The 25455-nt window shown below is 50.9% G+C and overlaps 9 protein-coding genes across 9 annotated transcripts; 5 read left to right on the top strand and 4 right to left on the bottom strand.

Annotated features, from left to right (window-relative positions):
• The first annotated feature begins 298 nt into the window (after window positions 1-298).
• BO80DRAFT_107417 (protein kinase family protein) lies at window positions 299-3739 on the top strand. Its single transcript, XM_025713382.1, has 4 exons — window positions 299-664; window positions 759-1011; window positions 1069-3528; window positions 3593-3739. Exons 1-3 carry the CDS (start codon window positions 545-547, stop codon window positions 3267-3269), a joined length of 2574 nt encoding a protein of 857 aa, XP_025574412.1. The 5' UTR covers window positions 299-544; the 3' UTR covers window positions 3270-3528; window positions 3593-3739.
• A 405-nt stretch (window positions 3740-4144) lies between these two features.
• On the top strand, window positions 4145-6106 carry BO80DRAFT_357625 (flavin-containing monooxygenase; the record flags this gene model as incomplete). The annotated part of the gene is made up of 9 exons (XM_025715847.1): window positions 4145-4310; window positions 4357-4764; window positions 4814-4878; window positions 4939-5155; window positions 5217-5263; window positions 5325-5462; window positions 5525-5727; window positions 5778-5925; window positions 5996-6106. The coding sequence occupies 9 exons, from the start codon at window positions 4145-4147 to the stop codon at window positions 6104-6106; spliced, it is 1503 nt and encodes a 500-aa protein (XP_025574411.1).
• Window positions 6107-6623: 517 nt separating this feature from the next.
• On the bottom strand, window positions 6624-8506 carry BO80DRAFT_476514 (uncharacterized protein; the record flags this gene model as incomplete). The annotated part of the gene is made up of 5 exons (XM_025723229.1): window positions 6624-6716; window positions 6775-8113; window positions 8251-8300; window positions 8333-8392; window positions 8441-8506. The coding sequence occupies 5 exons, from the start codon at window positions 8504-8506 to the stop codon at window positions 6624-6626; spliced, it is 1608 nt and encodes a 535-aa protein (XP_025574410.1).
• A 648-nt stretch (window positions 8507-9154) lies between these two features.
• BO80DRAFT_357753 (uncharacterized protein) lies at window positions 9155-9488 on the bottom strand (the record flags this gene model as incomplete). The annotated part of the gene is made up of 2 exons (XM_025715855.1): window positions 9155-9269; window positions 9328-9488. Coding segments are annotated over 2 exons (276 nt in total), but the record flags the coding sequence as incomplete, so codon positions are not given.
• A 1162-nt stretch (window positions 9489-10650) lies between these two features.
• Window positions 10651-11553, bottom strand: BO80DRAFT_107368 (uncharacterized protein). Its single transcript, XM_025713381.1, has 3 exons — window positions 10957-11553; window positions 10767-10887; window positions 10651-10700 (listed from the first exon to the last, which is right to left on the bottom strand). The coding sequence occupies exons 1-2, from the start codon at window positions 11418-11420 to the stop codon at window positions 10863-10865; spliced, it is 489 nt and encodes a 162-aa protein (XP_025574408.1). The 5' UTR covers window positions 11421-11553; the 3' UTR covers window positions 10651-10700; window positions 10767-10862.
• BO80DRAFT_408798 (MFS general substrate transporter) lies at window positions 11381-13276 on the top strand. Its single transcript, XM_025717856.1, has 3 exons — window positions 11381-11507; window positions 11585-11950; window positions 12001-13276. The coding sequence occupies exons 1-3, from the start codon at window positions 11453-11455 to the stop codon at window positions 12963-12965; spliced, it is 1386 nt and encodes a 461-aa protein (XP_025574407.1). The 5' UTR covers window positions 11381-11452; the 3' UTR covers window positions 12966-13276.
• A 167-nt stretch (window positions 13277-13443) lies between these two features.
• On the bottom strand, window positions 13444-13958 carry BO80DRAFT_357668 (uncharacterized protein; the record flags this gene model as incomplete). The annotated part of the gene is made up of 2 exons (XM_025715851.1): window positions 13444-13844; window positions 13895-13958. The coding sequence occupies 2 exons, from the start codon at window positions 13956-13958 to the stop codon at window positions 13444-13446; spliced, it is 465 nt and encodes a 154-aa protein (XP_025574406.1).
• Window positions 13959-15840: 1882 nt separating this feature from the next.
• BO80DRAFT_476490 (oxidase ustYa family protein) lies at window positions 15841-17144 on the top strand (the record flags this gene model as incomplete). Its single annotated transcript, XM_025723228.1, has 6 exons — window positions 15841-16195; window positions 16257-16475; window positions 16524-16525; window positions 16608-16677; window positions 16742-16948; window positions 17017-17144. Exons 1-6 carry the CDS (start codon window positions 15886-15888, stop codon window positions 17142-17144), a joined length of 936 nt encoding a protein of 311 aa, XP_025574405.1. The 5' UTR covers window positions 15841-15885.
• A 6137-nt stretch (window positions 17145-23281) lies between these two features.
• Window positions 23282-25422, top strand: BO80DRAFT_445785 (Hsp70 family protein; the record flags this gene model as incomplete). Its single annotated transcript, XM_025721509.1, has 8 exons — window positions 23282-23354; window positions 23416-24032; window positions 24080-24146; window positions 24195-24435; window positions 24506-24605; window positions 24666-24938; window positions 25032-25164; window positions 25217-25422. The coding sequence occupies 8 exons, from the start codon at window positions 23282-23284 to the stop codon at window positions 25420-25422; spliced, it is 1710 nt and encodes a 569-aa protein (XP_025574404.1).
• Window positions 25423-25455: the final 33 nt, after the last annotated feature.

The following is a 25455-nucleotide window of genomic DNA, read 5'->3' as shown; positions in this document are numbered from 1 at the left end:
GCCGCCCGGGTGAGTTTAGGATGAGATTAGGGTGAGTGAAGAATAGATGGGGTAAGATTCTCACTCCCGGCTCACCTGCCTCAGTTTCCTCGGGCCACCTACTTATCTCATCTACCATAAACCTTAGTATCCGCTCACTTACGGGAATCGATCAGAGATCGGCTACCTATAGTCATCACTTCAAATACCGGCGCCTAGCATAGCCACGAGGAATGTTGCTGCCTGGACGGAGGTTGTTGGGAACTGAGGAGCCGAGTGAGTATTGTAGCTGATTTCTGCGCAATTTAACAAGCTTGGCGGTAAACCTGGGCCCCTAGAGCTTGTTGTCGGAACATGGGTTCTTCTGTCCTGTGGGTGAATACCAGACCCCACGCTTCCACACATGTGATCTATCACGTGAGCAAGGAAAAGGAAGAACTAACCCATCTTAGGTTAGGCATGTTTCCTGCCTTGACACCGAAAACAGTTGGGCTTGTTTGCTTGGACCTCATCCTCAGATACCGAGTTTCAAAATAGAGGGAATTGTCCACCTCGCTTGTTTACAATGACCAACCAACATGTCAGTCAACTACAGTCAGAGATAGCAGCCGTCGACAATTTTCGGTCTACACGCGTATTTGAAGACGAATCGCCGGGTGAGGGCAGTCAAAGGTATCCGAATCAGGTATTCCTCCTTTTAATGAATTGCGGCCCGTTCCCCAAAGGCATTAAGCTACACAACTACGTCCCACTTTACTAATGATCTGGCGACTTATTAGGAAGTAACTCAATCGCGCCAGCGGCCCAACAGAGAGCGACAACCACCTGAAGAAGAGCAGCGACCACGAGAAGACGCTGAGGAAGAACCGAAGCGCGATCGTTACTCTAACAGTTCGTTTACGCGGCCAGACACAAGCAATGCAGCTCCTATTGGGAGAAATCTGGATGCATTTCGGAACAGTTTCCGGGAAGCATGCCAAAACCTAGGTCTGGCCGTAACACTGGACTCTTTGGACTCTTTTGGCGCTGAAGGTACCCGTCAACTGCGTCGTGCAATGGCATAATAATCAGCAACTAAGGCGATCCTAGACACTCAAAACTTGATACTTGACTTGATTTCGGCACTACGAGCTCTACCAGACATGCGGAGGCTCCCTTCAGCGAACGGCCGAAAAAACCTACTTAGCGATCTCTTACGACTCAATGTTCTGATCAGTTCCGATGATTTTGAGGTAGAACAATTCAAGTCGCTACTCAACGCAGTTTTGAATAAGCAATCGGATAACATCATTTGGGACCAACTATATGCTACTGTCCGCGAATCTACACCCCCACCGTCAGCCTTACCAGTGCTTGATCAAACACCATTCCTACACACGACAAGCAGTTTGGTTAATTCTTCTGAGCATCGGAGCAATTTTGACGGCATACTAAAGGAGGAGCTCGGCCCAATCTATATCGGTGTACCCGGATTCCACGATGCTTTCTTTGGCCAAATGGAAGGCCTCCGGGATACCGCTGCGACCGTCTACGCGAAATGCAAGGGAGGACCAGAGCCACTGTTTAAGGAAGACAATGGTTGGAAGCATTGGCCGGTGAATGCTAAAGAGAAAGATGTTTTAGAATGGCTGAGAGGACAGGTCCGTCTTCTCCATGACCTTGCGGTCGAAGCCGGGCTTCCTAGAGTTACAACTCGTACAATTTTGGCGCAGCCGAATCAACCCTTGCGGGGATCAAAAGCTGATCGAAAGCTAGATGTTGGATTTGTCCAGAGAACGGACGGTAACACCAATTATAGCTGGTCGGATGTCATGGTATTGGGCGAATTGAAAAGCAACGCGAAAGCAGATACTGCGTCGAGGACGTGGCATGATTTGGGGCGTTATGCAAGGGAAGTCCTAACAGCCCAAGACACAAGGCTGTTTGCATTAGGATTCTCGCTGTGTGGTTCCATTATGCGCTTATGGGCGTTCGACCGCGTTGGGGTCATTGCTTCATCACCATTCGATATCAACGAAGACGGGCAACAGTTCGTCCTGTCCATGCTTGGTTTCTTGCATATGGATCACACACGGCTCGGGTTTGATCCTACTATTCTTACGTCGTCCGATGGTAGACGATATATACAAATCGTGCGTGACGGCCAGAGCGAACGCCTTGTGATTGATAAACTTGTGCGGCGCGCCCAATGTGTTGCTGGTAGGGCTACGACGTGTTGGAAAGCTCACCGCGAAGGTGATGAGGCCGACATACCACTAGTGATCAAAGACTCCTGGCAGTATCCAGAGCGCGATGAAGAGGGGGAACTTCTACGTGAAGCAGCAGCCAAGGGCGTAGTCAATGTGGCTAGGTATTACTACCATGAAACAGTCCGGGTAGACGGAAGAATTGACAATATCCGTGACAACATTCGCCGGGGGCTTGATGTGAGGAAAGCTGCAAATTACCGACCGACACACTCTGAAAGGTCGCCGTCTGCGAGCACAGCGGACACGGTAAGAACGGGCCGTCCAACAAACACAGTAGGCCGCAAGAGGTCATCCAGCCATGCTGGCGCTGGTCAGCCAGCCAGTAAACGCACCTGTTCAAGCTCCCCTTCGAAATTTGCAAACCTTGATGTGCCAAATCGGGTTCATCGTCGTGTTGTCGTGCGTGATTATGGGACAGCTATATACAAGGCCAGATCGCCCATTTCCATGCTCTCTGCACTGGAAAGCTGTATAGAAGGTTACAAATCCCTGCATATGAAGGCTGGACTGTTGCAAGGTGATATCTCGACGGGAAATCTGATTTTGAATCAAGAAGAAAACCCATCTTGGCCCGCTTTTCTCATTGATCTGGACCTTGCCATCAGAGAACAGCGCGAAGGGCCCTCCGGGGCGAGAGCCAAGACAGGAACAAGGGCGTTCATGGCGATAGGTCTTCTACTGGGCGAGAGGCATTCCTTTATGCACGACTTGGAATCCTTCTTTTGGGTTATTCTTTGGATATGCATACATTACGATGGGTCGAATGGTAGCCGAGTTGTGCCTAGGTTCGAAAAATGGAACTACGCGGATATGGAAGAGTTGGCTGGCATGAAACTTGGAGTTGTGGCTAAGGAATCCATTTTCCTCAAGGTCGCGACAGACAATTTCACTTCCCATTATGAAGCCCTCATTCCATGGGTTAACCGGCTGCGAAAGGAGGTTTTTCCACTGGATAAACCGTGGGAGAAGGAGGATCTCAGGCTCTATGACAGGTTTCAAACCGTCCTCAGCCAGGCGCAAAGAGATCCGTCAATTCAATAACGAAGCACAACCATATTCTCAGGAAAACAAGCAACAATACTACCACGTTGTTCTACAGTCGCCATGGATCCTACGCCGTCTACTCCCAACACCGGGAAGTTGATGTCAGCACCAAATACGAGAGGGGACGGACAGCACTGCCGTGGACAGTGCGAAGGAGCCTCAAGAACATTCAAGCATAACTTATTGAGGTTCACGCAACACGAAAGAAAATCCGGCAATTCAACTGCTTCATTCTTCGCAGGTCACTAATTATCTTGTACGTCTGTCTTCTGACCCATCTCTATCTTCCTGGATCACAAACTAATCCCTGCGCGGTAAAGTCGCGTTTGTTTGTGACAAATGCTTCGGACCGCGAGTCCATTTATCTTTACGAAGCACATATTTCCTCTGGGATTCTCAGGATGCTTGACAGCCCAAGTACTACGACGTTCGTGAATTGGCCGACGATCAACGGCGAAGAATCCCGTTCCATCCCTTCGAAACCTTCAAACACCGACTTCTGGGTGCATTGCTAGGACCAGATAATCTACAGAATCAAGGCTTTTTGCGCCCGAATGTTTATGCAGACGCGATTATCGCTAGAAAACTAAAACGACAACATGATGCAGAAAGCGACCCATGAGCGTATATTGAAGCGAAGGATTTCATTAGGCGACAAGGATCAAATACAGGCGTAGGATTCTTCCACTTAACAACGTTCGTGACGTGGTAGAAACATCTGCTCAGTCATCCAGGAACGCACTGCGTAACGACTTTTGACCTGATTTATTTTGCTTCTTGAGCCCGTTTGCAAGCCACCACAGAGGTCTGCTGGTCAGTGCTCCGTGCACGTCATCATTCATTCGACAAAGTATATTGCACCTTCCTGTGCAATGTCTAGTGACAGCCAAATAGAGCGCGTTAATGATGTTGTGATCATTGGGGCGGGATTTTCAGGCTTGACCATGGCCTGCCAGCTACAGCGGAAACTGAACCATTTCGACTATGTTATCTACGAACGGAGTGCGGAGATAGGTGGCACGTGGTGGGCGAATAAATGTACGGGCTTGCCTATACCCCGGCACATGACTAACGGAAGGCCTAGATCCTGGATGTGCTGTGGATATTCCAGCCGCTTGCTACAGCCTATCTTTTGCACCTAATGCGGAATTCACGAAATTTTTCCCAAGTCAGAAAGAAGTGCTCTCATACATCTGGAAGGTTGCTGACAAGTACAATGTTCGCCCTCATGTATTCTGCAACGTAGAATGCGAGGGGGCGTTGTGGAATAATGAAAGAAAGCGGTGGTTAGTAAAGCTGCGAGACTCGATCTCTCGGTGTACCATCCTCCAGGAATGTAAGATCTTGATCTCTGCGGTCGGCGCCCTGGTCAATTCAAAGCCTTTCAGTCTACCGGGAACAGACCTGTTTCAAGGACCGATTATCCACACCGCGAGGTGGCCGCAGGATGCTGTTGTACGTGGCAAGAACGTTGTTGTGGTTGGGAATGGGGGTGAGTCTTTCCGGCCCTGATTTACGCAAATTTATCTGACTCTCTGCAGCTTCGGTAGCCCAATTGATACCGTCCATTGCCCAGGAAGCCAGGTCCATTGCCCAGTTTATAAGGGTAGGTATTGCCAATGAGCAGCATGATTCACACACGTTGCTAAGCATCAGATTATCACAGACCCCGCATTACTACATTCCTAGCAGGAATGTCGATATTGGATCCGCGTGGAGAAACTTGTTCTTATATGTACCCGGGGTTCTGCTCATCTTGAGGTTAATTATTTTCCTGTATCTTGAAACGGCCTCTTTTATGTTTGGCCTTGATGCAAGGAGCAAGAACCTCCGGCACCATTATGCGGACCGGAGCAAAGAATACGTTCGACGTGTGGCACCTGGTACGAATACAGCCCACCCCCTTGGATATGCTCGGAACTATGTCTCATGGAGTATCGAAAGAAAAATACTGGCCCTTACTTCTACCCCGGTACGAATTGGGATGCAAGGTATGATACACTCTACAGGAGGTATTCAGGGTGTCTGACTGATGTGCTTGTCTTACCCCAGCGGCGAGTGTTCGAGAACCAGAATTACATGAAATGCCTACAGGAAGACCACGTCTCCCTCACAGACGACCCAATCACTGCTGTTAAGAAGCATTCAATTCTGACAAGGTCGGGAAAAGAATACCCTGCCGATGTGATTGTAGGTGCTATTGTATGTTGCCTAAGCCCATTGCGCATGCGATCTGAACAATCTTGATCCAGGTATTGGCCACGGGTTCCTCCCTCACACAGTGGGATACCAATATTTATGGTCGCGACGGACGTTCGCAGTCAGATCACTGGAAATCTTACGGCTGTATAGAGGCCTACCATTCAATTGCAATGTCTGGGTTCCCCAATTTCTTCTATATTCTGGGACCCAATTCCGGTAGAGGCCATACCTCGAAAATATATGCGATTGAGAGGTATATTATACATGGATTGTGGTAGACAATGCTAACTCCATAATTTGCAGCTATACCACTCAAGTCCTGCGGATTGTTACCCCAATACTAAAAGGGCAGCGGAAATCTGTGGAGGTGAAGCCTGAAAAAGAAAAGGAATACCACGAGAGGCTTCAGCTTGAAATTGAAAAAACCGTATGGGCAACCTCATGTGCGTCGGTAAGTACATATAAACACTCTGACATCCTGACCGTGTGCTGATGATTCCTCCTTAAATCTGTTCCCGCAGTATTTCATTGACTCTGAGACTGGGAAAAACTGGTTTATTTACCCATGGAGTTCTTTCCGAATGTGGTACACAACTCGGCTGGGGAGTCTCGAGGACCGGACATATGAGTAAAAGGCGTTTGATAGCTTCTTCTATGTGCAGTGCTTCCAGAAACTGGTGTCACCGCCTCATACTCTTTGATTCTATTCAGGCTCGCATACTAGTCCATAAATAGTTAAGCCTATCGCTTTCACCCGCTCAAGGTGGATTATAGAACGGAATCTTGACTAGTTCTGGACTAAGCGTATATTTGCGATAGAACAATGGGACTAAAGAATCACCTAAGGTAGATTTGTGTATATTGTCTAGACTTCTTCGATCTGGTCAACTCCTGCTTTTTGCTACCATAATTAAAATCGACATGGAAAATTGGTGGAAAGGATATCCTGGGAGAAAGAATGTAGTATGTTCCTGAGCGCATCGGGATAATTGGTGGCACGAGGAAGTATATATACCGCGCTATGTATTGTACATATAGACAGTTTGCTTGGCGCATTGCTCGCATATCAAGATGACGTGCTCTCTCTTAGGAATGATATAAGGACCTTCTCGTGCCTGAGCAGATTATCCACGTGCTTTTGGTTGGCCACTACCCAGAACTTTTGGACCAGGTTGTTTTCAAGGCCGCAACTTTGAGATCGATCGCCGCTCTCACCCTCAGAACAGCAATCTCGATGTTTATCTATTCCTCTAACTGTAGTTCCGCGATTTGAATGCTGTGCAAGGAAATGGCTTAATACCTGGCGCTGAAATCTGTTCCAGTCTTTCAAGTAGGCGTTCATTTCTACAAGATACTTATCACGCATTGCACATGTCCCAAGTCCTTGGGGATTTGTGTTGATTGGGACGTATTGCGGTGGCTGAGGCAACACTTGTTTTTTTGGACAATTGAGTTCGCGGGAAAGGATGCGGTTCAACGTTGCGCTGAGAATCCTGGTAGACGCTCTGAACTGAAAAACTGTGCAGAAAAACTGAATGTTTGCAAGTTCACTATCCTGAACCAGTGCAGATGATAAGGCCCCTGTCATTCCAGCTTGAGGTGCATTCATCGGCTCATCTTCTAATCTCGGCCTTGTGGTCCTTTGGGATGCTACTGGTGGGCTTCTGTCTTTCGTGCTATTTTTGACAGAGGTGGGCTTTTTTGTCGACCCCAGATGCTCTGACCAGATGTCTTCCATGCTAGATTGCTGATCATCTATGCTTCCGACAGCTGTGGCCTTTTCCTTTCCCGATCTACCCACAAGCGGTTCAGCGTCTTCATCTTCTGTAGTGACGCTTGCTGGCTGCGGGATGATCCGTCCTTTGCCTTTTAGCTCCCGCTCTGGAATCGCGTCTGTTCTGTGAGACTGGCTCGGCAAAGTGTCTTTATTCAAGCAAGTTTGCGAGGTAGCCTCTGCTCCGGCCATATCGGACATTTTACGAGCTGGATCGCTCTGGTAAGACGTCTTTTGGCTAGCTGATTCAGAGAAAGAGGGTCCCTGGACAGGCTTATTGCCAGTATGAGGAGGCTTAAAAGCCGAAGGCGGATTAGTACCATGGCCGAGGGAACCGGTCGAGGAAAAATCATTTTTTCCTCCTCTGGAAGCATAAGCGCTACTTGCTCCTCCGGATTTTAGGGAACTTGAGTCCTCGCTCGAATTCTGGGAGCGTGATGTACATTTGGCTCCAGCTGGAGAATCAGTTGACGAGCGCTGCCCTTCAGAACGGGTCGACTGTGTGTAAGAGGCGTTCGTCGCCATGGGTTCATCGCCGCCTGCAACATGCGGCTTGAACCCTTTACTTTTCCCCCTCCCACCAGGCGTAGGTTGTGTACCAGTAGACCTTTCATTTCTGTCAGTGAATGTTGGTTTGGTTGGCCTCCCGCGGGTGGTATTGTACGAGTTGGGTACAGTCCCAAAATAACCTGCCTTTTTCTGCGATTTATCAAATGGTGTCGTATTATCTTTCATTTTTCCGAAACTTGCGCTTGCATTGGCTCGGCCCTGCCGTCGATTGCCTATCTTGTGTGCTGACTGCCTTCCTGTAGTGCCTGCAAAAGCAAAGGACGAGGACCCTGTAAAGACACCATTGCGAAAGGGCCTGGATTGATTGAAGACCGAGGTACCCCCCCCCCCCCCCCACCAGGGAACCTTGTGAATGTACGGGGTTTTGATGATTCAGATCCCGATTCCCTTTGAGGTTTATAATATCCTTTTCGCAAACGATCCGCGTCGTACTTTAGGCGCGTACCCCGGTCACTGAGAATCTCATAGGCTCCTTGAATTACCTGGAATTCATTCACATATATCGAATCCTTACCTGGATGCCGATCGGGGTGGTATTGAAGAGCTTGTATGCGTCAGCTTGTCTTTCTAGAAGCTTTCAGAATCAAGTACCTAGCTTTTTGTATTGTTTTTTTAGAGCTACATCATCTGCCTCAGGGGTGAGACCTAAATCAGCGTAATAGTCTCTTTTCACATCCACAGTACCCATCCTTATCAGGAGCCTAAGAGGCAGTCCAGCAATCCCTCGACGAAGTGTATCGACTATCGCCCTTTGTGTGCAGAACCCGAACTGCACAGGTTTGGAAAGGAATCTTTAGCTTAGTGTCTGGACAACAATAGGACCGTAGAGGAACTGGCTCTAGAGAAAGCATAGGTATGTGTCAGAGGAACAGCCGCCTTCGAAGGCGAGTGCTAGCCCATATATATTGGGACTGCCAGGAGTCTGAGCTAGAGGTGTCATTGCAGGAATACCATGAATATATGGTTGTGCATCAGAAGTACACATGCCAGTGAAAAGTTGTTTTTGGAGGGCGCAACAGAGAGGCGGCTAACTGAGGCCGCCTGGAGCGATGAAAATCTACCAGGGCGGAAATATTTTGAATGTACCTAATGATGGCGGTAGGTGACATAAAAGATGTCTATGTCCAATGTATTCTTGTTCTTTGTTTGTTTAGGTATCTTATATTTAGTAGGGAGTATATGTTCAAGGAACTGTTGTCCTTATTAGCCCTCTATTTGTAGAGTCCAAGGAAATCTAGCTTATTCATTGTATTTGTTCGTGAATATTGTCATTCACACGGCGCCGGGCGAATAGACTAAAGTATTAATAAAAGCGTCGCTAGTATTCATCATATGATTAAAGAAGTTTCTTCCGCGAGGTTCTGTACATCCAATCGAAGAAATTTATGTAAATAGCTCGATCCTCCAAGAGTAGGTAATCAATGTAATCCTCGTTTAATTGGATGCAATACCTATTGTATGTTATTTTTAAATCATTAAATAAATATTTAAAGTTAATAATATACCTACTTCCACCAATATCGTTTGATAACAGCAAGACCTTCCAGGGTCTTAGGCTTGAAGTTCAGGGGGAGCCATCCAAAACTGCGAAAATGTTCTAATCTAGCTCGAGTCTCCTCGCAAAGAATGGGATCAATCCAAAATTGGTGTTCACCGGGTTGAGTGGGGGGGAACCAGAGGAGGCGTCATCGAGGCAGTCAGATAGAAATAGTGTAGAGAAGTAAGCTGGAGTCGAGAAAAGACTGGCCTTTAGAATCAAACCGAGATTGTTAAGGCGGGTGAGGGGGGAGGGTGAACAGAGGAACGAAGAAGCAGGGAAAAGGTAGCATTTTATAGAGCACTTGACCAGGCTGGTCAGATCTAGGGCAGCTGGATTTGGCCACGAAGGAGCCCATTTTCGGGGCGATTTGGTCGTGATTTGAGATGGACTGAAGCTCGCTGCGGTCGAGCGCTCATTCAAGTTCAATCAGAGGTGGGAACTAGAATACTTGGCGGGTGCAGAATAGTGGTGTGAGCGCACGTGACGATGTTAAAACGGTCGCTCGCTGTTGAGAGTTACAGGTGGAAATGCGGCCGTTTATGGCCTCAGTAGCGGTCATTTTCAGCGTCGATTCCACAGGTCCTCACATTCTAGTTGTAAAGTTTGGCCGAGATTGTGCAATACGGAGGTTATCCGCTTCCCGGAAAGTGAAGAAGACAGGATGACAAGGTGTAAATCACATGAGTTCCGATGTACCCACGACGCGTGTAAAGATTTTCCAGATGGTAGATGAGCTACTAGCTTTGAAAGGAACTTCCGGCACTATCGACTATCCCGCGAAGAGCTGCCACCCTTCCTGGATTTCCCGACCCTACAGAAGGTTTATCCTTTCCGTAGGTCAGGAGATAAGAGCTCCAACCTTTGTGTAGCAAGCTGCCAACCGGCCTACGAAAGGCAGTGTAGCACCTTTTGCACATTGATCGCATGTTCGGCTTGTCTGTTGCTGTAGATTAATAGGCCATCGCGATGGCGCCAGAGAACGCGTCTTGATGATGCCGTAGGAATGATTAGCCCATTACTTGGGCCAACAGAAGATAAGGTAGACTTAGAACACCCAGAACGTGTCAAAATGGCAATGGCATCGTTACGTTCGGAATGCAGGCACATCGAATGGACTTCCCGGCATATACCCAGTTCGGCGACCATCCGGCTGGCTGGGCGCGTTTGTCAGGATGACTGGCCACCCGCCTCTACCTTGTAATCTGCGCACCAGGGCTCTGGAATCTGTCGAGGACAACTTGGGGTTTATATCCACGATATGGTGATATTGAGCGAGGAGAGTCGAAGACGTCCTTGCTCCTGGCCTGCGCCGTGCTATCTTCTAGAGCCACTTCATGCTCTGCTGCATGCAGCTAAGCAGGTTCTCCTGTTTGACATCCACATGTGTAGCTCTTTATATCATGCTTACCTACCTCGTTCATCCTGTGAGGGTGATTGATTCTCTTGCATTGTGTATGCCTCCCCCCCAGAGAAGTGTGACTGGACATGGTGTCGGAGGTTGTATTTACAGCGCTGGAGAGCAAAGTAGACTAGCTCCGGGATTAGCCAGAACACGAGGAAGACAGGCCATCATCGGAGAGCGGGGTCCGGGGTCCAACCAGTTCAACCACTTCCCGTTTCCTAAGCGCCAGCCTCGCTGGGTCGTCGTGGGAGGGTCTCGTATCGCGACCGGGATGATGTGAGATCGAGCCCATCCGGGATGATTACGGGTTTCATTCTCGACGGGTCTGGAGGGGAAACAGAAGGGAGGAAAGAAGGTCAAGAGGCTGACAATGGTCTGGATGAAAACTACTAGTATAAGAGGGGGGAGGAAGAGGAAGAGGAAGAGGGAAGAAGGAAAGAAGCGTGTCAGGTGATGCGGGATGCATAAATGACAAAATGACTGACAACCGGGACACGGAGTTTGGTGACCCCGGTAATACCACCATAGTATGCTGGTATTGAAGAATTGAGGCACGTGAGCGATATATATAGACGCCGAACCTCGGATGGTCGGATCCCCTTTTCCTCCCCCACGCGTCCCACTGGGCTGAGCACGGAAGGTTGGACCCCGATCCATCATCCGAGATAGATCACAACCCTAAATAGGACAAGATGGATGCGGCACCAAGTGAGAAAGGTTTCCCCACCGCGCAACTATTCCTGCTGGGTATGACCATCTGACGGCTCTCATGCGAGCCACCCCGCCCGGGGGTGACACTGACCGGACCTGACTTGCTGCCTTAGGCCTCTGTCGCATCGCCGAGCCCGTCGCCCTTACCTCCCCTCTCCCCTATGCCTATGATTTGATGGAACATCTGTTGGGTGACAACACCACTAATGCTGCATTCTATGCCGGTCTTTTTGTCGCCGCCTTCTCCCTCACCGAAACCTTGACCGGCTTTTGGTGGGGTGCCCTCTCCGACCGCATTGGAAGAAAGCCGGTTTTGCTCTTGGGATGTGCTGGAACAGTTCTCTCCCTATTTGTTCTGGGCTTCTCGGTCAACATCTGGATGGCAATACTCGGGAGAGCGTTGGGGGGTGCCTTGAATGGGAACGTCGGGGTTGTGCAAACCATGGTTGGCGAGATGGTGACCCGGCCCGAACATGAAGGTATGTCCATTGGCATCCAAGGAGGGACTGTCACTGAGACACAGATGTAGCACGGGCGTACGCGGTCATCCCATTTTTCTTCAGTGTCGGATGCACCATCGGACCCGCCCTTGGAGGTCTCTTGGCCCAGCAGACCTTGGGGAGTGCAATCTTCCGGCAATTTCCCTACCTGCTGCCGAATATTGCCTGTGCTGGCATGGTCCTCGTCACAATTGTGCTGGCCTACCTAGCCTTGGACGAGACACACCCGGGCCTCCACAAGAAACCACTGGGAGGAATGGGCTCGCGCCAGTCACCGGACGACAGCGAAAATGCACCCCTTCTACAGCCCACGCCTGATTCCACGAGTGAATCCGCGAACGGAGGCTCCTTGTGGGAGTTGAACACAAATGCCAAGATGCTGATCGGTGCCGTGTGCTTGCTGAGCGCCCATACGGTCACCTACATTCAGCTGCTACCAATCCTCTTGCGGAGTCCGCGCGACCAAAGCGTTCCCCCATACTACATCGGTGGAATTGGCGGGCTGGACATGAGTCTTTCGGAGGTGGGTCTTGTGATGGGGGTCAATGGGATTATCGGACTGGGTATCCAGTTGGTCTTTCCGGTGTTTACCGACTGGTTTGGGCTCAAGATGACTTTGCTAATGATGACCACATTACACCCCCTCGCCTACTTTTCGCTTCCCTATCTTCCTTTCATGCCCGCGAGCACCTGGCGCTTCGGTCTGTGGACCTGGTTAGTTGCACGAAACGTCCTCTCCACATTCACCTACCCAGCTCTTTTGATTCTCATCAAACGGTGGACACCTAATACCCTCATCCTTGGTCGGGTTAATGGGCTGGTGGCAAGCGCAGGGGCCGCCTGTCGAACCATCTCCCCGGCGGCAGCGGGGCTTTTGCAGAGCATCGGAGAGAATCACCATTTTAGTGCTCTGGCCTGGTGGGGATCGGGTGTACTGGCCCTCGTTGCAGCTATTCAATCTTGGTTTATTAGATTCGATGGTGCTCCAAATTGACCATCTCTATCAAATGCGGCCGTTACGGCTGCCAATTGAATTGACTGGGAAACAATGGCATTATATCCTATGTGTCGGCGATTTTAAAAAGCTGGTAATCAAGTCTCTAGCAGATGTACGCACATCTCAACCCCTCGGCTCTGAGCCTCGAGCACAGCCCACCTCCCGGCCAAGCGTGGAATCGTGCGGCGTTGAATATTACACAACCGCAGACCATGTCTACACGGGCTCCGCATCCAATGATTTGTCAACACCTACATGACTACGGATACAAATCTGTGCGATAATCATCCAACGTGCGAAAGATACTTCTGAAGCTATATCAACTCGGGCTATAACTAGAGGTACCATCCTAAGATCTGATCTGCCCAAACCCCTACCACCCTGTCCCTGCTGCCCATCCCGAGGTGCTTGACTTGCATGTCCTTTTCCAGTCTCGGCCTTGACCAGAACGCCCCGAGGACATCTGAGTTCGGATCTAGTAGTTGTAGAGATCACCATCAAGTTCAGCACCATCCCGCTTGTAGTTGTACAAGTCACCATCAAGCTCGGCCCCGTCGCGCTTCTTGTAGTTGTACAAGTCTCCATCCAGCTCAGCTCCGTCACGCTTGTAGTTGTAGAGATCCCCGTCCAGTTCAGCACTGTCGCGCTTGTAGCCACCACGCTTGTAGTTGTAGAGATCGCCGTCGAGTTCAGCACTGCTGCGCTTGTAGTTGTACAAGTCTCCGTCGAGCTCGGCCTTGCTTCGCTTATAGTTGTAGAGGTCACCATCAAGCTCGGCACCGTCTCTCTTGTAGTTGTAAAGGTCACCGTCAAGCTCGGCACTACCGCGCTTGTAATTATACAAGTCGCCGTCCAGCTCGTTGGTACCGCCGACCGCTAAGGAATGTCAGTGGACCGTATTTACAGAATGCAGCCAAGCGGCATACCAGGCAAAGCAGTAGCCATGCCCATGGAGAGGCAGAGGGCGAGGAGAATCTTGGGGGAGAGCATGCTGGCTAAGGTCTCGGATGGGGTTTCAAGTGGTCAGGTCACCAAGAAGAGTAGATGATGTTAAGCAAAGACTGAACTGTGTTCGCTTGATAGGTAAGAATCAGGCAGGCATGAGGAATTGTACAGCCTTTTATGTCACAAACGATGCTGGCCCAGGTGTATGACTATGGAACTGCTCTCCGGCCTCATCTATCTCCGATCTCGCCCACGTCAAAGGGAATACTGGTCTGTGGCGATTGATCGAGCGATCGTCATTGAACCATCGCCGATGTATGACGATGGTGGTACTGAGCACATGCTGATGCCTTTCTCCAGATGATTCATACCTGCTGCGTTGAGACTGTGAGTGTGATTGTGAGCCTGTTAGAAGACGAGAATAGCTCTCCAAACCTGCATATCTCAGTGTGCAATAGACTAACCGGCGTGCAATATGCATCCGGGATTGCGAAACAGGCTGATCAGCTCGCATGGCATTACCATTTCCCCGCTCGACTCCTCATAGTTGCAGGAATTGTATCATCATCTTGCATGATCTGTGATTGATACCCAAGCCACTACCTTCCAGGATGGAGTAGGAGTTGGCCATCTCAGACTGACCGATGGGTGAGGAAGGCGTAATGCTGGAGATGATTTGCTTTGATAGCCTGTGATTGCCTTGAGGTGTGGCCGGTTAGGTCCTGAGCGACCTAGATGAGACATGCCTGTTCTTCGTGCGCTGAATACGTGTGATGCAAGTGGCAACGAGATAATTTCAGATGATGAAAAAGGTGGAGTGATTGCTCTCTGGGACTGGCGCAGCTCATCGGTGCCCCTCCCTCTAGGATTGCCTTTGCCACAAAAGCCTGATTCATGCCGCTTAGCCCAACTATCTGTACCCCAGGCTCTGCCAGAGAGCCATATGACTCGTAGTCATAGACAGGCTGGGGGACGGCTGTTTGCCGGCACGAATATCCACGAATGGAGTCATCTAGGGCATGCTGGGAAACCAAACCCCGGATTGACAGCTGTACTTCTATAATTAGCTCTCCAATTTCTAGGTTTTGAGTAAGTAGGTCAGGCGAGGAAGGCAAGCTGGGGCAAATCCCGAATTCGCAACAGCAATAGGGTTACTCCGAGAAGGAAGGCGCACCACAGCTCGGATCTAGGGCGAATATTGCTTTCCTTGGTTGCATCCAGTGACGTGTATCATTGATAGGTTTGCTATGCTTCGTGATATCAGATATCACGAAAAGACGCCATCCAGAGTGTTGGTATCCAGGTTCTGCTCTGGTAAACAAGGCACGGAGTTACTTGACGAATGGGAAAAACTTGAGTAGGGGATAATTGCTTTTTCAGTCGTTCGTGCAAGTGAATGATGGCTGAGCTGCTAACCTGATAACCTTATCCTGTCGGAGATCGGCATCGCCCCAATGGCCGATCACTGACGCCATGTAGCTGTTCTACCTTGTTACCCCTGCCAACTCCGATCACACGCACACTCGACCTAGGACCATCACTGCACATCTGCGGCTAGACTAAGCATCTGCGGAAGATCTGCAGATAGGCTAAGCAGATCTGTCTTTCCTGGTGCAACACGACTCGGGCACACCGTGCGGGGTAGCGCGCAGGGATGAAGCTCCACGCGTTCCGACTGGGGCAGCCTGGCTATCAGCAGAAATGCAAGTTGCACAATATCCAATAGCTGCAGATTTCATGCATCCGAGACCCTACAGGGAATATCTGATGGCGCATCTTGCCACAACTGCACTAAGATGTTCAGCTGAATGCCACGATGTACGTAAATACTGTCTCAACCGAGTTCTTCATGCCATAATTGTAACTGCATTTCGTCATGATCATGCTAGATGATTAGGTGAGACCATAAAATTCCCTGGGACTTCGTCCTAGACACCCCCCTCCGAAAGGTCTTGCCATTGACCGTGTCGAAATGCAGATTTCCGGTTTCAATTTCGGCACGATGTACACGGCACTGAAGAAAGGAAGCAAAGATAGCACCTCCTCCGAGAGGCTGCCATTATCTGAGAACCCCGACTACCACGATGAGCCTCTGAACAAGGAGCACATCGAGGATGGCACCTGCTACTTGGAACGGCCTCGTCGGTCATCCTTTCAATGGCGAAGTGTCTGCTTCCATTTCATTCTCGCCTCTCTGTACGGTGCAGCATTTCTGGCTGCAACATATCGGACGACAGAGACTGTCAGATCACAGGATGTGAAGCCAGCGCATCTGGTTGCGTGTAAGCTACTGAGACATGAGGAATGGATATCAGATGTCGGCTGATTGAATGATAACTATAGCACCCCTATACGACGCAGTTGAAATGGAGCGAAAGACAATCTACGCCTCGATCGAAAGCGAAAATCCTTTCAAGGGAGCACCATCCGAAGAGTTGGATCATGCATGGCATCAGTTGTTCATCAACTCCAATATCCGGGTGACAGCAGACGACCTGGCGAAGATCAATCGAACTTCTGTCCCTATCAATGACGAGAAGGGGGGCTACTATGCCATTCCCGGTACGTTTCTCCTACCATCTCGCTTTCGCAGGTATCTAACTGGTACAGATGTATATCACCAACTCCACTGTCTGGTAAGAACCGACATCTAACCCCCCGTCCCCATTCCAAAGCACAACTGACAGATGCTAGAAATTCCTCCGACAAGTAGTCTACCAAAACTACTATCATATCGGGAAACGGACGACACCAGTCCATATTGGTACGCCCTGGAAACCCACTCAAATCTTATTTAAGCAATCTACCTCACTAACATCTGAATATAGAGCACTGTGTCGACAACCTCCGCCAAAACATCATGTGCAAAGCCGACGTCGCCCTCCTGACCTTCACATGGGACCCCGAAGATCGCGCCCCCAAGCCCAATTTCGTCGTCGAACACGAATGTGCCAACTGGGACAAGGTAGATAAATGGGCCGAGGAACATAGCTTTGACATCTTCGATGATACCACCCTCATTCATCCCACATTAGGTTCGTGGATCTAGCCCCTGCCTGCGAGCTGCGAACAGGACACATGGAGCTAACGCGATGAATCACAGGTCCATCCTTCCCAGAGGCGGAGTATAAAGTGACCGGTAGGATCCCGGGTCACCCGGACTTTCATCCGAATGAGTATCACGGGGGCCACGACAACCATGCTATGCATGCGGATGGGGATGATGCGTGAGAAAGGAGTGGAATATTCTCTCTATGAAACTGATCACGGCAACCGATCATGTTTATACATCAATGCATCCTGCTGCTCACCTGTACACAAATAAGTGGATGACCTAAGTATTCATTCACGCAGACATCTTGTAATGAGCTCAAGGTACTACAGCCTCGGCCAGATATATAATATTCCACGTTAAAATGGAGGAAACGTCACATCGCAATGAGGTCCTACAGCCCTGGTCATTTATTGTCGGCAGTACGCTGAACAATATATCATCACATCGCACTTATTCAACCTCCGCTACAAACAGTAAGCAAAAGAAAAAAAGGAACAACCATCAACTAAGACGATTTCCCAACCAAAGAACCAAATACAGTCCCAATAAGCTCGTCAATCTCCGTACCCACTTTCCTCATCACCTCAATGCAAGTTTCTTCTTTCCGCTGGGAAGAGAGATCTGAGAAGTCCTGGAGTAGATGTGGTGGCATGCGCTCATTGAGAGTCTTGAGTAATTCATCGTGGAGATACGTTTCGTAGAATGTACCTGATATATTCTGCAGAGCTGCTTCTAGGGATATGGGCTCTTCGGGGTCGTTGTGCGGGTTTGGTGGACTGTTTGAGGGAGGATTGGTCGGGTGTGGCTCGGGTGAAGACTGATTATTGGCTGGGTATTGGTCTTCGGGTACCAGATCAGAGCCATGTTGAAGAGTAAAGTCCTTATCATGGGACTCCGCTAGTACTGGCTCCCCATTCTTGAGCCTCGGAGAACTCGAGGGCGCGGTGGTGATATCGCTTCCTTCCAGTGATGGTCCTGGAACTGGTTCGGTATGGGTTGCATCTCCGTCGGTAGCCGTGGTAGGATCATGATCGGATGTTTCCAGTGTTGTTGAGCCTTTACTGTTAGTGCTGGGGGACCTTAAAAGTTCGGGGGTAATATTGTTACCATCCGATGGGGCATTGAGAGCAGAACCAGCGGCCCTCGGATTTGGTTCCGCCGTACCCTCGACCTTGGGCTCAACAGGATCATGACTTTCCGTGGTTGCCAGGCGCTGCCTGGTGGTCCTGGATGACCCGGTCGGTACATCCGGGCTGTCTCTTGCAATCGTTGGATTGCCAGGCCTTGATTCTGGATGATTTGATCCACGTGCTGTGGGAGCGTTTATGTCTTCCACGCTGGAGGCGGGAAAGCCATGGGCCCCTGGTCCCTCTAGGTCTTCGTTGCTGAGGCTGATGGCATCTTTGGGCTCGGGAGGAGGGATCTCGCTTTCTTCGGCTGGGGTGTTAATCGTGGGTTCCCCTTGATTCGGCTGGGCGGAAATGCGTTCGTCTTCCGCGTTGGAAGAGGAGGAGTGATGAGCTTCCGGTATCATTAGGGTTTCACTATTGACCATTGGGTGAGTATTAGAGTCGGTGGCGATACTATCTTCATTTGGTGAGATTCCCGGCGCTGATGGAGGATGAATTGAGCCTCGGTCAGTCGGTGACTTTGTGTCGTCCACGCTTGACGAAGGGGGGCGATGGGCTTTTGATGATGTTGGATCCTCATTGTTGACCCTGATGGAGTTAACAGGCTCGGCAGAGGAAGGATTGCTCCTTACCTCCGGAATGTCCAGCGCAGATTCGACCCGGGCTGGGCCTGGCTCGACAGCAGTGCTTTTGCTTGCTGAGTTAGGAGACGGGAAGTGCTGGTCCCCTGCCATCCCTGAGTCATCAGCACTGATGTCCGGAGAGCTGCTAGTCTCAGGGGATGGATTGTCCGCTGCGAAAGGACCGTCATCAGCCGATTTCTCAAGACTTGTATGTTGGCTGACAGAAGTGCCCCCACTTTCAGCGCCGTAAGAAGAATCATGGGCCTCTAGCATGGCTGGATCCGCGGTATTCACGTTGAGCGACTTGGTGGGCGTGCTGGGAGAGATATGGCCGCCTGCTGAAGTCTCGCATTGGGCCTCCAGATGACTGGGACCTGGTTCGGTATGAGAGGATCCATCTTCTGAACTGGATGAAACACCATGTGGCTCTGGTATGCCGGGCTCTGTCTCTTCAGTCTTGGAACAGCTGACGGGCTCACTAGAGGTGTCGTTCTCTTGTTCTGAACTTGCGGGAGCCGGCTCAGTATTGGGTGGATCTTCGTTTCTGGTGGAGTTTGGTTCCCCCGCATTGGAGGAAGGCGGCTCCCGAGTTTGTGGTTCTATTGAATCCTTGGCGTCCAAACACGATACAGAGGGAGGGATCCCGTTGATCTCTGACCCCATGAAAGCTTCGTGAATGGGCAAATTGACCGATCCCGGAGAGGCATCGCTTTCCACTGTCGGATCCTCGGGCGCGGGTCCAAGATGGCTGGAGCTTTGGTCGATATGGTAACCGTCATCGTCATTTGGAGAAGGCCCATGAGGCCCAGGTGGCTGGTGTGGAGGTTCAGTATCAGTACCCTGTTGGTGTCTGGAGCCTTGCTTGTCGGTGTCTGGCTCCGCCTGTGCTTCACTACTGAGCGGACTGGCGAATTCGGCAGGGGAAGCATGGTTGCCATCCAATGTAGTGTCAGAAGTTGGGTCAACAAAGGTTGAATCCTGATCAGTAGATATCTTAGCGCTCTCTACTTCGGGAGAAGAGGTATCATGACTCTGCGAGTCCAGCGCATGGTCCTGATCCACGCCGTGCCGGCATGTAGGGTCTTGCTCTGAAACCGCAGGTAATAGTCGGACTTCATCATTGTGTAACCCGACTGGTGCAGCAGGCAGGTTATGTGTTTCCCCAGGAGGAATGTCAACAGCACATTGTGGAGCATCACGGTGTTGATTAGCAGAAGGCCTGGCAACCTCTTCAGTGAGACACGAGCTATCGTGGCAATGTGATTCTTCCCGATGCTGGACATGAGTACCGTGATCTCGCGCTGACTCTTCCTCCCGGCCCTCAGGTAGTCCCGAGGCCCTATGTTCCATCTTTGGAGCATTGGCTGTTGGTTGAGACGGATGGGGGCTTCTCTGTGTGAGCATACTCGGAGTAGAGCCCAGATAGCCTGAGCCTTGGTTGGTAGGAGGACTGGCGTGCTCTGTACTAGATGAGGAGGGTATATCCAACTGGACCTTATCTGGGGGCTGCAAATCCGCAGTTGGCCCGCTTGAAGCACCATCTCCATTGACCTCTGGAGTCGTGGCAGGTTGGTCGTCATCCATTGGGGAGCTGACGGCTCCCGCGCACACGTCATGGCTGTCGCCCAAGGGGGCGTGAACAGGATGTCCATGATCAGTCGGGAGACGTCCTTCCGTCGCGTCGGAAGGGGGGTTGTGCATATGGGAGCCAATTTCGCGTAGAGGTTGAGCGTTGGGGGGATGCGTAGTGTCATCCATATCGTCGCCTGGTGTTATATCGGCGTCATTGTCCCTAACTGGTGAATTGATGGCTGCAGTGGACGAGCCCCGTCCTCCTTTTGATTGAATATCATCAGCGGACCCAGGGTTGGTTGACAGTTGGTCGGAAGGAGAGCTACTATCTTTGGAGTCGGAAGAGGTGGGATTGTGCGGTTTGGATGGGAGCTGTAACGCAGTTCTTTGCTGGCGTGGAGGGCCCTGCTCTTGTATTCCAGCCCTTACCGGGGCTCTATCGTCTATTGTAGACGCGTCGATATCGCTAGAGGTGTCATTTCCTGGTCTATGGATGCCACGAGATGCCGAGAGGGGCTTCCCTGTGTGTTGCTCTGTATATTGAATTGCAGTAATTTCCTGGCCCCGGAGACCGTTTTTTGCTTCTTGCAACCAATTTCCTCGTTCGAGCTTCTCTGGTGACTTGCCCTTGTGCCGTCCGGGGTTGGGACCTTGCCGAGCCATGCCTTTCTCATGGGAGAGATGCCTGTTGGTATCGAGGGCTTGATGCACAGCGTCCAAGTGATGGTCTGGGGCTGAGTGCTTGTTCCTGGGACTCTCCGATGGTGGCTCTTGGTCCTCCCCTGGTCCAGCTGGATTGTGATCATTGGGTTGAACAATTGCGTCCAATTGAGGACACGCATCAGGTAGATCTGTTGCAGGATTGTCATCGCTCTGCACCATGGTGGTCGTTGACATTGAAGGAGTCGGCGATTGGCGAGCAGGATAAACCGCCTCAATGTCATGTTCACCGCCGCTTGAGCTTTCATCCCGTTTCTGCAGGTTGCTTGCATGGGGCATTGGATGGACCTCGTCCCGCAGGTGGCTCGATCCTCTGTTGCCCGTGGTGCGTTCACCGAAAAATCCACCGGCAAAGGCTGAGTCGATCCCACTCAATGACGGGGTCTTTCGCAGCTGTGGTGGACTGATCGGAGGAAGTCCTTGCGACAAGCGATATACGATCTCCGACCTAGTGACTGAAGGAGCTACAAGCCCCGAAGGAGAAGGTGTGGAGGGACCTGAGGTATGTGCTGAGTCGATCTCATTAAAAGTATGGCCTGGGCACGATGACCGCCGGGCACGAGGTCGATGATTTCCTAATCGGCTGTCGGCAATTATAGGTTCAAGTGGTGCTAATTCATGGTCCGGACTCTGGGATGATGACTCTGATACATTCTGCATGATGGTGGTAGTATTTCGATATGAGAGAACCGAAGACTCGGTAGTATCAGTCGAACGCGGATGCAATTCGATCCCGATGTGCATTGGGGCAACAGATGAAAAGCGGCGGTCCGGAGTCTGAGCAAGATTCTCCAGGCGGCCATGTTTAGTCGACTGCTTTGCAGCCTCCGGAGGCACTGGAAGAGGGGCTTCACTAGTTCGCCACGATTCGGCAGGCTGCACCATTTCCCTAGAATCTATGGTGTCCTGGGCATTCTGCTCTCCGTCTCCAGTCTTCTGCTCCGTGAGCCCATCATGTCTCCTTATTCCGGTCACAAAACTGACCGACTTGGCATCCCCAATCTCGCTCCGCATTGGTTCATCATCATTTCGTGGTGGTGTATGTGACGGCTGCCCTTCCTCCGGTGCCTCGTGGATACCTGGGGCGAGCGAACCAGCCAGACCAGCTGTTGTGTGTGAATTCGGGTCGCATGGACCATCATCATCATCAGACTCATTACCTCGGCTAAGAAAACCACGGAAATATTGCGATTGTGGGGCTGAAGAAAGTTGTTTCCACTTGTCACCAAGATCCATGATGCTGTTGGGAAGGGTTCAGACTAGGGGGTGAATGGTAAATTTCCCAGGTACCAGGAACCACGTGGAAAGGGTTTGTTGTGAGAGAGATCAAACAATTGGGGGGGTCCTACTTGTAGCCCAACGGGAAACAGACACTTGACGCAAGGCTGGCCAAGGTATTGAGTGACAGAATGCAAAAGGCGTGATAGGAGCTGGAGTGGACGACAGGGTTGGTACCGCGAGATCATTCACCTTTCGACCTGACTGACCCGGCCAAACGATGTGCGGGGTTTGCAACAACATAAACACCATCACACTCGGAAGGAGGGGTCAAATTGACGCAGGGATATTACAACTGCCCAAACACAGGCAGATCCAGTCAATGCCAGATGGCCACTACAGAGTAAACGATGAAACAGTGGCGTGTCGATACCCCAGCTGGCCAACCGTAAATTCAGCCCGAGTGTGCAAGCTCTCGGGCTCCATCTACCCCCACACGAAGCAATGTTGTCCAGGGCAACCATGAGCTGTTGGGCGGTGCCCATGTCGATCGCAGTGTTTGGTCAGCGCGATACTATGAGCGTGGACATTGCTGTAACTTACCCACTACGTACATGTTCCACCTTGCATGGATTGATCTGGTTGCCTGGCGGTCGAATAAGCCTTCGGTGCAGCCAGACAGCCGGCAAGGACCCCGAGAGCCCGATGATCAATCAGCTGTGTGGATGGAAGCCCGACCTGCAGGACCTACGGCGTCATATGCATGTTTGATGCCGTGTGTGAGGCTGGGGAAACTGACGTGGCCACTACTGTCTGCCATCTGGCGCTGTGATGTATGCATCAGCTGGCTGCAGATCGGTTGTGACAGGCGGTAAGGCCGGTAATTTCGAGAACACCGTTTTGCAAATACCACAGACGAACGGGACTGAATACAGAAGTGGGCGACAAACTATATGGTATTTTTGCTGAAATTATAAAGTCTCGATGCTAGAATAAAGCATGCCAATTGAAGAGTCCTCCTCTTACGCAAGATAAAACACTCTTTACAGAATGGCCGACGTTCCCAGAATTCCCAACCGCCACTGCTTCGTGGTGGGTATAGATGTTGGCACCCAATGGACAAGTGAGTCTTGCCTCCAGTCTCGAATACTCTCCACGAAAGTCAATATAACCCTATTCTGCAGGGGTCTGTTATGGCTGGTCCGCCAATGTCGACTACAGCGAGATCACCACCATGCGTACATGGCCGACCACGGGTACGGAAACCAAGACCGCCGAGGCTGTTCCAACAGAGATGGCATACTCACAGGATCAACGCGGCAAGATCTCTCATCTCTGGGGATATCTCATTCCACCCGGCATGCCGCGTTACTCATGCATGAAACTGCTCCTTGACCAAACGGCGGACGACCCCGATCTGCGTGCGGCGATGGCAACAGTGAGAAAGCAATTACCCCCGGGTAGGTCTGCGTGGCAGATCATGGTCGATTTTCTGAGGCAGATATACGCGCACATATTGGTGGTTTTGAACCGGGACAGTCCTGATCGGCCATACTACCGGTTTCGCATCAAGTTCTGGATGGCGATCCCTGCTGAATGGTCCGATCAAGCCCAGTGTCGCATGTGGGGTGCTGCGAAGCAAGCTGGGTTCGGCTCTCGGACAGATGATGAACTGATGATCGTGCCTGAGTCCGAGGCTGCGGTGTTTGGAGCTGTGTCAGACCCGGATGCCCAATTCTATGGAGCTCCAGTGCAGCTGAATGAGAACATGCTCGTGTGTGATTGTGGTGGAGGAACGGTGGTCGGTTGTCCTTCTGCCAGGTACTTCGGGGTCTAATTCAATACCAGGATATTTCGGCCTATAGAATCACGAACGATGACCCTTGGGAGCTGAGTGAGAGGTCTATCGGATCAAGTGAGGGCTCCCACTCGTAGTTCAGTTGCGGTGGCTGATCATGTCTAGGGGCCCGATACGGAACAGTCAACATTGACCGCCGGCTGCACCAGCTACTATTCAAACGGTTTGGACAGGCATACGTCTCATTGCTGAGGGATCGACGGTCAAGCAGCCGCATGATGCGGAGCTTTGAATGGAACAAGCGGCGCTATAGATCTCGACTGAAGGTGAAGCCGTTACCTGCAATTCTCAGGGCTCCGGCTTCCCCGTGGTATGACCCAGTAAAGGGTGAGGTCATTCTCAGCGCGTGCGTCTCCGGCCTTATTGCCAACATTGGATGGTTCTTTATGGAAAATATCTAACCATAGACGTGGCAGCAAGGAAATGGAACAGCTGCTTCTGCCAGTAGTGGTCCGAATCGTGGGCATCATCTCGGATCAGGCAGCGCGCAGCAAGGAAACCGGTGAGCCAGTGGATGTATTTTATCATACCGATACCTTTCTCAACCCCGGTGTCAATTTGACTAACGCCATCTAGTACGTCCTTCTAGTCGGTGGCTGGGGTGCATCACCCTATGTGAGGGACCAAGTCCGGCAAGCGTGTGCTAACCTGCAGATTCGCATTGGAAGTCCAGCGGACAGTGCACATGTCATGGCAAGGGGGGCAGTAGTTCGCGGCTTTGGACAGGCCACTGGGATGAGAGAAAGATGCCCCCAACACTACGGGCTGATGATGTCTCGGCCCTATCGCGCAACCACCGACAGCAATCGTGCCGACTTGTACCCCTCGCCCTTTTTGCAGCAGCAAATGGTGCCTGGAACCATGTTGTGGTGTATTGCCCAGGGGAGTCCCCTGCGACAAGCTTTGAGAGACAGTAATGGCTGATGATCGTTGTTTCTATAGAACACCGAGATCGTCCCGGATAGTGTGATTCCGATTCCCTTTCATTGTTTGCTACAGTCACATGAGCGCACCGTTACCATTCGTCTGCGATCCTGCAGCCAGGAAGATGCACCCAAGTATTATGATCCTGCAGGTATATTCGCAGCCATCTCATCATCTTCCTGCGCCAGCTGACCAATTCATAGTGGTCCAAACAGTCTGCGACGTCGTGGCCAATCTCCAGGATGTGGACTTTTCTCGACTGCCACGGCGGACTGTCAAAGAACGGATAGTATATAAGGTGGAATTGATGTTAGAGATACTCTTGGGCCAGAAGCATCGGGCGCTCACGTTTAGGGTTCGGCTGGGGAACCAGCTGGTTGGCCTTGCCAGCGTGCAGTTTCAGACATAGGGCTTGTGTTGCAAATTACGTGTAGTGTAATGA

The sequence above is a fragment of the Aspergillus ibericus genome, assembly GCF_003184845.1.
Source record: "Aspergillus ibericus CBS 121593 unplaced genomic scaffold BO80scaffold_24, whole genome shotgun sequence".
Lineage (NCBI taxonomy): Eukaryota > Fungi > Ascomycota > Eurotiomycetes > Eurotiales > Aspergillaceae > Aspergillus > Aspergillus ibericus.
Note: the sequence above shows the minus strand (reverse complement) of the source record. Positions and strands in the feature narration are given on the sequence as shown.